This window comes from Trachemys scripta, chromosome 10 (genome assembly GCF_013100865.1).
Source record: "Trachemys scripta elegans isolate TJP31775 chromosome 10, CAS_Tse_1.0, whole genome shotgun sequence".
NCBI lineage: Eukaryota > Metazoa > Chordata > Testudines > Emydidae > Trachemys > Trachemys scripta.
In genome coordinates, this window is record NC_048307.1 from 47,205,570 (window position 1) to 47,219,638 (window position 14,069).

General features: G+C 46.2%; 1 protein-coding gene across 1 annotated transcript; it reads right to left on the reverse strand.

Annotated features, from left to right (window-relative positions):
• Positions 1 to 216: 216 nt before the first annotated feature.
• On the reverse strand, positions 217 to 11,146 carry LOC117884466 (cytochrome P450 1A5-like). Its single transcript, XM_034784885.1, has 7 exons — positions 11,016 to 11,146; positions 6,222 to 7,086; positions 5,529 to 5,655; positions 4,903 to 4,992; positions 4,690 to 4,813; positions 3,832 to 3,918; positions 217 to 1,921 (listed from the first exon to the last, which is right to left on the reverse strand). The coding sequence occupies exons 2-7, from the start codon at positions 7,065 to 7,067 to the stop codon at positions 1,615 to 1,617; spliced, it is 1,581 nt and encodes a 526-aa protein (XP_034640776.1). The 5' UTR covers positions 7,068 to 7,086; positions 11,016 to 11,146; the 3' UTR covers positions 217 to 1,614.
• Between the last annotated feature and the right edge of the window lie 2,923 nt (positions 11,147 to 14,069).

Sequence of the window (14,069 nt, forward strand, 5' to 3'; positions counted from 1 at the left end):
AACAGAGAAGCTGGATGCAAAAGTGCCTAAATCAGGCCCCTGAAAATGAGGAAGAGATCAGTAACATGCGACTGAGTTTGTTGAAGTTATCTATGGCACACAGACTTTCAGGCAACAATCAAGAGCATCTCATGTTAATGATTATTATTTCAGAGATTTTCTACATGTAATTCTTAGATATTTTATCAGTTAAATGAAACTATTACATACAGATCACATTTCAGCCAGGTACAAAATAAGCAAGCTGTGGGCATGGACATAAGTTTCCTTTATTTGTAATGAAGACATCTACTCTGGATGGACATATGGAATGCAGCAGAGATTGTCAGTATAAGATAGAGTCCCACTTACTGTCCCTCCTCCCCTTTTACTAGACTGAACATATAACTCTATTACCAATTCTCTCTAAAAACTAGTTTTAAGAGCAGCAATACACAGTTTGAAGGCAAATAATGTCTTTGGTTTCCCCTCGCACTGTCTGTCCTTTGTTTTCACCCATTTTAACTTGTGACTTTGAAAAGGTGTTTGTTAGATGAATAGATCTGGTCTAGTAAGACCGCTGAATTAATATTATTTTTGTGTACAACAGTATCAAGTTGTTTGCTAGGAGTTATTTACAAGTATCCAGACAATTGCCAAGTATTAAAGGAAATGCTCACAAATCCCAACAGTTTTATGAATTCTCTTACAAGATAAGCATGTTTCACTATTCTCCTCTTTAAAATATTTCAGGGAGAAGGATACCATGTGATTTAGCTGACCAGCCACACAGCAGGTGACATTCCTCTCTGCAACACTTAAGTTCACACAAGCTTTCAAAATAAGACTTAAGTAGTGCATGGGTATTGAGCTAGCTCTCTGCCAAAAGATGCATTTCAGCCAGCACAAATAGATTGGAAATTTCACAAATGGCTCCTGATCTGAAAATTATTCATCCCAGCCATTTAGGAGAAGGCTGGTTATGTTTCTCCTCAAAACCTTTAGACAACTGAGATGAGCCAATGAGATTAGAAATAATGGCTGCAAAAATGTGTTCTGTTTACAGGTTATACATCTGATTCTATATTCAATATATTTCACAGCCATAGCCAGCTGGTTACATATCAGAGATAATCTTAGGCTAAAGTCGCTTATTCTAAATTAAGGCACACAAAAAAACCTGGGTGCCTGTCATAAAAAGACTACACCTCAGGGATGTTAAGGGAAGTTCAGCAGAGAACTCAAGATACTCAGTGTAAAACCTCTCAAGATCAGCTGCATGATCAAAGCATGTTGCCCGATTCTGTTGTTTCTACAGGTAAGAATGATGGAGTTGGCTAATTGAAGTGTCAGATGTCACTACAGGGCATGCTCCTCAGGGTATACTTGGCAGGCTTTGCCAATTCTTGAGTCATTTGTAATACAGTCTTTGAATGCCAATAGACAGCAGCAGAGAGAGTACATTTACGTCAGAACCTCCACTATGTCAGTACAGATGCAAAGTCAACATGGCTTGTATTATCTTATGCTCTAGAGCATGTCAGCCTTCAAAGCAGTCTGGGTGGTAGTTTCCAAAAGCCAAAATATTGTGATGTTGTATTTCCCCTCTGTGTCCTAGCAATGAGAATCTGCAGCTCACCCAGATTTCTTCACTTCAAAGCGCTGTTTAATCTGGAAGTGCTCACACCTCTTGTGCTTCATGGTCAGTCCATACTGAGGTGTTATGTCTGCCTTCTCACCATCACATACGCTGAACTCCAGTTGCTGGAGCAGGGTGGTCAAGAAGAGGAAGACCTCCCACCTGCCAATGGACTCACCAATGCACTTCCTCTTCCCCAAGCCAAACATCATCACTTTCTCACTCTCTGCCCTGTTTACTTCAGTCCCTTCAGCATTGAGGAAACGCTCTGGGTTGAAGGTAGATGGATCTTTCCAAAGCTTCCTGAAATGGAAAGAGAAGACGGTAGTTGTACAGTTGTACCATCATCTGAAGGATTACTAGCAAAGCAGGCATTTCAGCATGAATAGCATCAGAACAGACTCGTGTGAAACATGGCAATAGTTTTCAACCTCACATCCCACCACTTTTACTATTCATTCGTGCTCTTACTTTTAGCACTGCAACAACAAAATCCTCTGTGCCAAATTCAGCTCTGGTGTTGCTTACTCGAAAGTTTATGTAGTTACACCAGGGATGAATTTAACCCATTATGTTAGTGACCAAAGGCAATATAGTTTCAGCTGAGGGGAAAACAAGTCATTAATGGGCTCAATTTTTTTTTAAATGATTTGAGGTTTCATAATTTGAAATTTTCCTGGGAAAACCAATTGAATATCAGACCATCCATAATGGACCTATCCATCACAAACCTATCCAGTTTTTTTTTTAAACTCAGTTATACTTTTGGCCATCACAACATCCAATGGCAATGAGTTCCACAGGTTAGTTGTACGTTGTGTGAAAATGTACATCCACTTGTTGGTGTTAAACCTGCTGTCTATTCATTTCATTGGGAGACCCTTTGTTTTTGTGTTGCGTAAAAGGATAAACAACATTTCCCTATTCAGTTTCTCCACACCATTCATGATTTTATAGACCTGTCATATCCTCCCCCATTAACCATCTCTTTTCTAAGCAGAACTGCCTTAATCTTTTTAGTCTTTTCTGGTATGGAAGTCATTCCATACCCTTTTGTCATCTTTATTGCCCCTCTCTGAAGCTTTTCCAGTTCTACTATAGCCTTTTTGAGATGGGGCAACCACAAATGGACACAGTATTCAAGGAGTGAGTGCACCATGGATTTATACAGCAGCATTATGATATTTTCCATCTTATTTTTTATCCCTTCCTGAATAGTCTCTAACATACTGTTAGTCTTTTTGATCATTGCTGTGCATTGAATGGAAGTTTTCAGAGACCTATCTGTGGTGGCACCTAGATCTTTGTTTGGTGGTAACATCTAATTTGGGGGGGGGAGATTTTCCCATATGCATTACTGTGCACTTATCAACGTTGGATTTTATTTGCCATTTTGTTGGCCACTCATCCAGTTTTGTGAGATACCTCTAACTCTTTGCATTCAGCTTTGGCTATATCTTGAATAATTTTGTATTGTCTGCAAAATTGCCACTTTGCCCCCTTTTCCAGAATAATATGTTGAATAGCACAAATCCCAGTAAAAATTCTTGGGTGACCCGCTGTTCACCTCTCCACTGTGAAAACTGACCAATTATTCCTACCCTTTCACCAGTTTCTGATCCTTGAGAGGACCTTCCCTCTTATCCCAAGGAAACTAAGTAGCCCTAAGTGCCTTTGATGAGGAACCTTCTCAAAAGCTCTGAAAATCCAAGGTTACAATATCGACTGGATCACCCTTATCCAAATGTTTGTTGAGTCCCTGAAAGAACTGTAAGATTGGTGAGGCATGGCTTTCCTTAAACTAGGTTAGTCTAGCAGGCCCAGTATGAACAACATTAGTTACTGTGGCATATGGGTATGGGGAAAGGCTCAAACATTAGTATCTAAAAGCCACATTGGTCCCAGTTCTCCTCTCACAAGGTTGAAAGTCAGAACTCTATTCGAATCCATGGAATTCTACTAGTGTAAGTGAAAAGAATAAGACCCATTGTTTACCAGTCATACAGTAAATCCTCAGTGAGATCGCTCCTCTCCCCCCCACCCCAACCAGAAACTTCAACCTGTTTACAGGGTTTCTATTGAAATAATTTCTGCAGCATATTCCCAATAATCCAGTACAGTCATTTAGGACTCATCTAGATTTGGTTTACTGATATAAAGGCATTGGAACAATTTTAGCACCAACCCATCTTATTTGGTCTGACTGAACTTACTCATCGTGATTGACTTGCCACTGGTTGACAAACACACAGAGGTCCTTCGGGATGAAGTAGCCATTCAGTACTGTGTCTCTCGTTGTGCTGAAAGAAACAGGGGTTGTCTTAAGTTTAAAAAGCTGCAAGGCCCCTTTCAGGTGAATCAAAGTGAGGTGACAGTTCTAGAGAAGTGTCCTGTTTTGTACATCTTATTTGCATTCCTCAGACTTGTGTTAGTTGATAGCCCATCCTTGTTTGTACTTGCAGAGTTAATTGTGAACATTTCTGGAAAATGGAGGAGAACTTCCAAACTCATGTTACTAGCAAAGAAAGTTCCTGTCACAGGAAATAAATGCCTGTTGAAGTGATCAGGTCACATGGTTTCTCCCAAGGAAGAGAAGAAAACATTAAGACACTATGTGATAGCTCTTAATGGCCCTGCATCAGGTGAATTGCAGGGTTTGAAGTGAAACTAACTGTACTTGGGATTCAGTAGCTTGCAATCAACAACCAGTGCAGCTACACAGATACAAACCCCAACTAAAGCCACCCTTTGCATCAATACAGCCACATCAGTTGCTGGATTGGAGTTAATCCCATGTATAGGTACGGTCACAGGAAGGGTTTGAATAATTAATTCAAATGTGCTGCCAAGTATTTCCCCCCCATTCATCTTAAGGAGGGAGGGTGCCTTTTGCACTGTTCCCACAGAAGAGTATGGTTTACTTGGCTTCATATCGGGAGGTGGTTAAGGTGATAACAGGGTAAAGAATTCGGTGTTAGTCTGCACAGGAAGGGGGCTGAGTCAGAAGACCAGTCTCACCGAGCAGCACTGAAAAAAGGGCACAAACCAGCCTTGACAGTTACAGGACTTACCAGTGAGGAATGGTGAAGGGCAGGAAAGAGGAATGTCTGAACATCTCTAAGATAAAAGCTTCTGTATAAAACAGCATGGGCCGGTCTGACAGTCTGGGTCTCCTCTCTCTGCCAATCGTCTGATCTACAGGTTAGAGTGGAGGAAGAAGTTGTTTGGAACCCAGCCTTTGAGACACAGACCTTGAAACTGTATATAACAAAACATGAACCTACCTAATTCTTCATGAATCTTCTTCTGAATTTCTGGATATGTCACAAGATACATGAGACTCCAGGACAACGCAGTTGTCACAGTGTCAAAACCTGGACAGACAAAGGAAAAGCATTTAGTCATCATGTGAAGACAAGTCAAAGGAAATTTACACCCCCATGACTTTAGATTTTCATCATTTCTTGGCCAATTTTGCAAGTTGTTAATGTTAGTATCAGTGCACTTTTTTTGGTCAGCTCTGTAAGATTAATCAAAAATGTGGATGTGCCACAACTTAAACTCAAGGGTATCTGAACCCAAAATTTTAGTTCAGATCCATCTCTAGTAGCTTTATCATCCCAACTCTGGATTGTCAACACTAAACAGCAGTACACAACTGTCTCTTGAGAACTTGTTTCATGGTTACAGTTCCTACAAAGTTCTTCAGGGGGACTGAATTGCCAAAGACTCTTGATTCAAGAACTTCTAAGCTTTCAGTTTGTAAAAATTTAACTGCTCTCCTCCTAACAGTAGCCAACTGAAGTATCCTTTATGCCTCAGAATGAGAGTTGCATGAATCAAAGGCCTGGAGATAAATTGGAACAGAAAAGGCTGAGATTGCTTTGGATTTGAATGCAAGTATTTTTACCAGCTCCAAAAAGGTCATTGACAATGTTGACAATCTTCTGATCAGAGAGTTGAATGTTGGCAGATTCATCCACTTTCTTCTCCTGACAATGCTCAATCAGGGAGTCGGTGATGTCTCGAATATTGTCCTGAAATAGGAAAGTCCATAGGTTGTAAAGGGTACCAAATTCCAAAACACTAAGGCAGTTAAACAAGAACAGTCCACTGCTGGAGGGAGGAAAGTCTAGTGCCTCGTTGCCACAGGTGTGTGAACTCCAAAGCATGATTACACTGCAGGTTCAGACATGCAAATAATCTTTTCTCCCCTGCAGTTATTAGCTAACAGATAATGCTATTTGTCCCAAGTTATGATAATAGAGAGGACTATATTGCTTCCTACAGCAGCTATGAAACTTAGATTAAAAAAAGAGTTATAATCAATTGAAAACATTTAATAGCAAAATATAGCAATAATGCCTCTAAATAGTCTGTTTGTAAGAAGTAACTGGGTTTTAATTTGTAAGGTTTCAGTGGGAGAAATGCTATTTGGCTAGAGAGAAGAAGATGTTGCATGATCTCCACTACCTCTTCTCTAACCTCTGCTTCAATTGATATTTGTTTGTGAGCCAGAAAGCAAAAGAGAAAAGACAATGAGCAGATAATGAAGGACAGAGCAGGAAAATGGATGCAAATGAATCACCTTCAAGCCTGTTACCTTATCAAAGCTGCTGTAGTGCTCCTTAACAATCTTCTGCACAAAGGAGTCAAACTTCTTATTGAGATCCTTGAAAATTTTCATGGCGCGGCTAGGGAGATACTGGAGCACTGGAATGAAATCTGCAGGGTTGCCAGAGGCAGCCACCTCCCCAAATTCATTGCTCAGGTTTACCATACTGAGCAGCTCCTGGTCATCATGGTTGTAACGCTTGCCAAAGCACATGGCACAGATTACATTGGTCACAGAGACCACCATGTACCGATAGGGGTCAAACCTCTTCTCTTCCTCCATCAGTTGCAGAAACTTTCTTACTAGGTAGTCAGCTTCTTTGGAGACATGCTCCTCGAGGAGGCAGGTGGACGAAGAGTTGGGGCTGCGCGAAACAGAAAAGGTCTTCAGGGCATTCTGGGCCAACTTCCTGCGAGCTCTCCACACCTCCCCTGAATCAGTGCTGAAGGTCAAGCTCTGGCCATCTCCAATATTGCGAAAGCTGTAGAGATCAGGGCGCCCCATGAAGACCTCCCCTTGCTTCACCAGGGCTTGTTTGATGGTGTCCAACCCACTCAGCACCAGCACAGGTCTGGTGCCGATCTGTATCTGCATCACATCTCCATACTTCTGGCTCATCTGAGTCAAGGTCAGGTGTGGATTGCTCCCCAGCTCCAGCACATTGCCAATCAGGGGGTAACCCCTTGGTCCTGAGAGCCTCTTCAGCCCCTTGGGGATCTGCTGCCGGAAGGATCTGATGACCATGAACGTCAGACAGAAGACAGCAGAGGCAATAAGGATCTCGGTGACGGAGATAATGCCCTGGCTTCCCACCAGTGACATTGCAGCCTTCATCTTCAAGGGACTAAGAACCCTAAAATTAAACAAAAGAAAGGTATGAGGTAAAGTCCAGAAGGCATCTCAGGTTATAAGGCAGTGTTATCTGATGGTTACTTCATAAAGCTAGCAGTCAGGAAACCTGCATTCTAATCTTGGTTGGGGCACTTGCTTTATGACCTTACACAAGTTACTTGGGGTTACATTATGATGCCCTGTACTCAGACTGAGTAATACTTTTCTGTGAGTTGTCCCATTGATTTTCCCACTTTGCAGTTGTGGGGTTTATTCAGTCACTGAGTTTGTGGACATCACTGCCTTTTAAACACCCCCACAAGATATATAAATGTATGTGCAGCAAAATAATCCCCCTTGATCTTTACCAAAGAGGAGATAGGATAGGACATTTAAGTGTTGCTTTCTAAACATTATGTGCTACATGTTGTACAGTCAGGTTCCCAGAGACAGTGCTTTTGTAGCTTCACCAAGTCAGTGGCATTGAAACAATTTTTATAGTGGGGGGTGTGTGTGCTGAAAGCCACTGAACAAAACGGTAAGCTCTGTATATGATGGAAATTACTTCAAGCCAAAGGGTTCTGATGCCCCCCCCAAGTTCCAGCACCTCTGCACTAAGTGACAATATTCATTGCCTTAACTCTAATTTACAGAGTGTTCTTATCAAGATGCAGTTGCAAATTTCATTGCAACATCTATTTCCCAGAGACTATTTCTACTTGAACCATATTACTTTAAATGACCATAGTGAAAAAACTTGCCACACTGATTTTATTCCTAAATGATCCCAGGACCAGAGATCTTGCTCCTTTCATCCCAAGAGTTATAATACCTTACATTTATATAGAAGCCTTTAAAAGGATCCTAAAACATTTTACATACTACATGCCTATGACAGTGTGCCATTAAACAGCTATAAACAGAGCTTGTTGTAAGCTAGCACCCTGGTCACTAGGTTATGTCTACACAGGGATAAAAGCTGCAGCTGGTCCAGGTCAGCTGACTTGGACTCAGGCTTGTGGGGCTAAAACATGGTGTGTAGACATTCAGACTCGGGCTAGAGACTGAGCTTTGGGATCATCCACCCTTGAAGGGTCCCAGAGCTCAGACTCCAGCCTGAACCCAAACATCTACACAGCAAGTTTTTAGCTCTGGAACCAGAGCCCTGAGAACCTGAGTCAGCTGAGCCAGGCCACCTGTGGGTTTTCTATCCCTATGTAGACATACCCTTAGATAGAGCACCCAGGGTACGGGCTGTAGAGTAGGAGGGAGTTAGGTAGTTTGAGCAGGTTTGGAAAGTTAGAAGAGATCGCTTGGATCTGTAGAGAACCTGATGAGTTAGAGGTAACTAGCTCATCAGCTGGATAGCCGGGAGAAGAAGGCAAGCCGTATACAAGACTGAACCAGGGTGCAGGAGGGGGACTCCTAGCTGCTGCTATATTCAGTTGGTCTAACACTTGGCACACAAGGGAGAAATAATACAGATGCTCTGATGGATTATGTATGCTGTTTAATTCACCCTGGCAGGGTTTCCAGGAACTGAAGGGGGACCTGCTTACAGGCAGGGACGGCTTTAGGAAGTGCGGGGCCCAATTCGAACAGTCGACGGGGCCCCGGCAGGGAACACATAAAAAAAAACACGCAGGGCTTGTACTCACCCAGCCGTGCTCCTAGTCTTTGGCGGCAGGTCCTTCACTCACTCCGGGTCTTCGGCAGTACTGAAGGACCCGCCGCCAAAGACCCGGAGCGCCTCCAGGTGAGTAAAAATTAAAAAGGTGCCTCTAGCCAGGGAAGGGATTCTTTGCCACTTGCCCCCCAATCTGGGCAGCCCTGCCACTGGACGCGGGGCCCTCTTAGGCGCGGAGCCCGATTCGGGGGAATTGGTGGAATTGGCCTAAAGCCGGCCCTGCTTACAGAGCCAAATTCTCCTCATCTTATTCATATGGTTAGTGAGTCCTATTGATTTTCTAGGGGTCACCAGCCCTGTAGCATTCCACCCCAGCTCATCTAAAGAATGCATGCAGGGTTTTCCTTAGAATATCCAAGAAGAACTTCATTGCTGAAATGTTGCCATTTCTGGAGTGGAACATCATGGTTCCCTAAAAGGCTGTGGCAGCATTATACCAGCATTTACTAGGGGAATGAAGAGAAGGTGCCTTAATGACTTGGAGCTACCAAGGGGAAATTCTGGGGTATAGAAGGTAGTTACCCAAGTTAAAATTTGGCCCTAACACTGGGTCTGCTGGCTCTAGTCTTGCTGACTGTATCACAGGATGCAGGACTTTAGTGTTTGATCTCAGTTTAAGATCACCAGGAATATGCACATGTAGAAGGGAGAGATGGGGCTATCAAGATCTCTGTAAAATTCTTAGTATGACCACACCACATTTCTTTATGCCAGGGGGGTTCGTGGGTGGGGGGGGGGGAAGTGTAATCTAAAGGCAAAGCCTAGTTCAGCTTTAGTCAAGAGTCTCCGTTATAACTAGTGTGTGCCTCTCTCCAGAAGGGTCTATTGAATGAGCAGCAGTCTCTCTACTTACAGCACCAGTACATAGTAGCGCACAGATTAGACACCGATTCCTTTCATGTGTTTGTTTCTGACACACTAGATCTTATCAGTTCCAAAGAGCACAGTATGGTTGTTAGTGTCACTATTCACCCATTAAAGATTGACATAGGGGAGGGAGTGCCTCTCATTTCCACGAAGGGAGAGATATAAGCTAGTGAGTGAGGAAATCAGTCCAGATTTTTCCATCTCCTACTTGACACTGAAGGAAGAGAGTCTGCTCATTCACTGAGAACAAGGAGATGATGTGTAGACTCTTTAAAAGGGGTCAGTTCTCCTGGGTGGGGGGTGCTTTTTTTAAGTCACCAGGAAACCCAGACTGGACTTTTGTGCCCATCACTGAATGGACATTTGCTTATTTCATGCAAAAACAGGAACAGTCTTCCTAATTATTTAGTGAAAGGAAATTATTAGAGACTAGGAAAACATTAAGCGGTGGATTTCCACTCCTACAAGGAAGCCAGACAATTCCCAAGGAAGACACCGCTTCCCTGCAGAAGCGAGGCACAGTGGGCAGAGGTGGATCTGAAAATAAGGGTCTCTCATAAGATGTCCTCCTTTCTAAATGTCCTATATTTGGGGACACTTAAATCAGACCATCTGATCTAAAGCAAATTTGTGGGGTTTAAAACAGTTTTGCCAGACACTATTTACTTTCCTTTGTCTACATTTCTTGTTCCTTCTATAGGAGATGTCTAGGTTTTGAGTCATGCCCCCCAACAAGCATCCTATATTGCTTACTCATCCAAATCTTAAGGGAAGAGAGGTCAGAGCCTTAATATGGGAACCCTTTGGAAAACTCCTCTTGTACACCCACACATACAAACCCAGCTTGGCTAGAGTGCTCTTAACTGATGAGATTCCCATCCAGACAAATAAGTCAGTGGCAGAAGATTTAGGGCTCCATCCTTTTGCTGTTGAATGGAAGTTTTGCTAATAATTTTGACAGGAGCAAGACCTGGCCCTTAATTATTGCCAAAGATATATCCGTGCAGGATGTTGGAGATGACTGTTTGCATGACTTCTTGCTTGTGAATGTGGGAGACAGAGTTATAACTGACCCCATGGTATTTCATCTGCAAGCTACATGCTCAGGGGGATAGGGTATCATTCCAGCTATTAGGTTCCACTCTGATTTTCTGCAAACAGTTTTTAGCTTGACCTGATAATGCATCACACGATAGCTCAGGACTCCAGGTAATTTGAGCGCCTAAGAAGTTCTATCACTAGTGGGGGAGTGGGGAAGACTTTTCTACATTATATGTGCAAAGCCACCAGACAGACACATTTATCAGCCCCCCCCCCCCCCCCAGCGTTTACACTGCGGCTGGATCTCCAGAGAAGCACTGCAGAGACAGGGAACGGGGGAAAGCAGCCTGCGGTACCTGTGCGTCCCAGATGCTTGGCGCAGCTTGCCGTGGAGACCTCTTCTAAGGAGTCGGGTGCTCCTGGGTGCAGCTCGGAGATGCCCGTGGTCTGCGGCTTGTGTGTGTGTGTGGAGAGATACAAGGTGCTCCTCCCCAGCAACTTGACTGAAGTGACACTTTCTGCCAGCTTTATATGCGCCTCCTTGCACCCTGATTGGCCGATCATTCTCCCGTCACGTGACAAAAGTGTGCACAAAGCTTCCAACTGCAAAGTAATGACTAGCAGCTCCATCCCCATCATAACAACCGCTGCAGTTTGCAATGGACAGGATCCCTGGAGAGCGCCAGGGATTCGCTCCGAGCAGCAGCACAGACAGATGTCAGTGCAGTGCCAGAAACAGGGGCTCTCCAGCGCTGAGGCCGCTGCGCCTGCTGGAGGAAGCGCGGGAGAAGGGGAGGTTGGCTCAGTCCATGCAAGAGCGCGATTCCTCCATCCTGCTTCTGGAAACCCGAATCCCCGGGTCTCGGCTGTTGCTCGTCCTTGAGCTCACTAGCGCTGGGGAGTCTTTGTTGGCAGAGGGGGAGGAGGTCGGGTCAGGTGGGCATCTCTGTGCCCGGAGTCGTGAGGGCTTCAGGAGCTCAGCTCAGAGTGTTTCCGAGAATGCTGAATGCGCCTGGTGGCTTTGGTGCGCAAAATACTCAACCAGTCCTAACCCTCCACCCCAACAACCCTGTACAGCAACACATCAGTATCCAGGGCAGAGGCTGGCGCCAGCGGTGCCCGACAGCTTCTATTGCCCGGCGCAGTCCTGGGGGATGGGGGGGAGTCACTAGCCTAACCCCCCACCCCCCACCCCATGGCGCGGGGGTGCCATTCCAGCGGCTGTCACTGTGATCTGTGAGAGAAAGAGGTGGTGGTGGTAACCTTTTTATTGGACCAACTTCTTCTGATGAAAGAGACAAGCTTTGGAGTTTGCACAGAGCTCTTCTTCGGGCGATCTCTGTGCAGACACCCTTCCCCTTAGCGCAGACAGCTTAGCGCTTCGCTTCTCGTCTTCCCCCGCCAGTGGCCCCAGAAGTATCCTCCTCTCCTGAAGTTACTGACCGGCTGCTCTGCTCCAAGGGACATTCTCCCGACAGGGCATTGCCCCCCAGTGAATAGGAGAAACCTCATTGTTCTTTGATTTCTCTCGGAAGGGGCCAAATATTCATACCATTGCAACTGTAAAGAGAATCGACCCGGGTTGCCTTTGCGGAGCGCGGAGGGTGATGAGCAGAAAGCCGACGTGAAAATGCCTTTTATTATTAGAAAAGCGGGGGCCTGATAGCCAGGCCAAAGGATTCCTAAAATCCCGAGGGCTGGGGCATACCCACTAGTTAGCCACTGAGCCGATTAGGGGCAGAGGCAGAGCCACATCCCGTGTGTTTCTATAGCGTCTGTAACATGCCCAGGCGAAGACAGTAACCCTGGGAAGTAGGGTTCGTACTTGGAAAGTTTCATAGCGGGGGTATGGAAGGAAAGTCCCATTTACACACCTTCCCCCACCCCTCCATCTCACCCTGGAGGGGACCCGCTGCTCTGTTCCCCTTTCGTTTGCCCCAGGCACTGCTCCATTTCATCCCAGGGCTGCGAAGTAGAGGTGTCATCCCTGATCACTGGGGAGCAAAGTTTTCCTGGCCCTGGAGCGAGGGTTCCGGGGAGTTGGGGGCCGGGGAAAGAGGGGCCGGATTGTGCGCCCAACGCAGGGGGTTAACGTTGTTCAGGCAGCAGCTTTCTGCCCCTGAGCCGGGCGAAGTTAAAGATTGGTGAGGTTCGCGTGAGAAGCGCTTTGGCTCCGTTTCACCACTTTCCCCGGGCAAACAAGCCGGGAGAGATTGGGGAGCATTAGGGGAGGGGGAGCTGCAGGGGGATGAGGCGGTGGAGCAGGGGGAGGGGAGGTCACTGTTCCAAAGGCACCTTTTGCAACGTGGCAGGAGGGAGCAAGGGCAGATTAGCAGGAGCAGGGGACTGCACGAATGGGCAACCTGTGGGAAGCCCCCGATCCTCACGGAAAGCTCCCAGCAACCACAGCAGCTCTGATCACGCGTGGGGGGGGGGGGGAGAGGAGATGACAGCACAGCCAGGTGCTGCTTCCACAGTAGCCAGGTCTCTCTTAATTTGCAGTTAAATTGAGTGGGTAATGAAAGAGAGACAACGTACAGTAGGCGCGTCTGCAATATCGTCAGCTAATGCAGGGTCCGATCCGGGTCCCCCTGAAGTCATTGGGTAAAAACACCCCGCGGGAGGCAGGATCGGGCCCACAGAGTATTAACTCCAATAGGTTCAGCCGAAGTCCCGGCACCAAACCGGTTACAGAGGGGGAGAGGCTGGAGGGTGGCGGATGCGCTGCGCTAATGGAAAGTAACCTGGCTGGCTCCCTTGAGAACCTAGTCCTGCTCCCTTTTAAGTCGATTGCAAAACTCCCTTGACTTTCCTTGGGAGCAGGATCGGGCCCCTGGGCAGCAGGGCTGGAGTCCTGCCCCCCTGACGGGTGCGGGTAGCCTGGAGGGAGGGCTGAGCTGCCTTGCCTCGCTCCCTATCCCCCCCGGGTTGTGCTGGGGAGGGGATAAGGGGGCAGCCTTCTAATGCAGCCACTGAGCTCCGGGGGATCGCGTGAGAAGGGGCCTCGAATAATTAAACTCTCCGGACAAACCTGTAACGCCCTGGTCACTCAGTCACGCTATGGGAGGACTCTTAAAGGGACAGCGCCCTGTTACAGTGTGTTCTTTATTCTCCCCAGCTGTTTGTCCATGGATGGCTTTGGGGCAGGATGCTGGAGGGGGCGGGAAGGGGGAGGGTTGTAAACAGCTAACGCATGTTCGCATGCAGAGCCAGGTGCTCACAAGAAAACAGCGGCGGAGGAGGGGGGGTGTTTACAGTCCCTGTGTATCAATATCCTGTCAACACCCCTTGAGCTAATTTCCCGCACGCAGGCACCTGCCAAATCACACTCCAGCCTCGACCCTTGATGGGGAACAATTACCCAACGCCCAAACTGCCGCTTAGCATGCAAGGAACATATAACCTGATGC

What these genes read in the sequence shown, in the direction of transcription:
- LOC117884466 (XM_034784885.1), bottom strand. Translation starts at nt 7,067, where the DNA reads ATGAAGGCTGCAATGTCACTGGTGGGAAGCCAGGGCATTATCTCCGTC. An exon ending in ACTACAGCAGCTTTGATAAG is followed by an intron (nt 5,656 to 6,221) that starts GTAACAGGCTTG and finishes TTCCTATTTCAG; the next exon opens with GACAATATTCGAGACATCAC. An exon ending in TGGCAAGTCAATCACGATGA is followed by an intron (nt 1,922 to 3,831) that starts GTAAGTTCAGTC and finishes TTTCCATTTCAG; the next exon opens with GAAGCTTTGGAAAGATCCAT.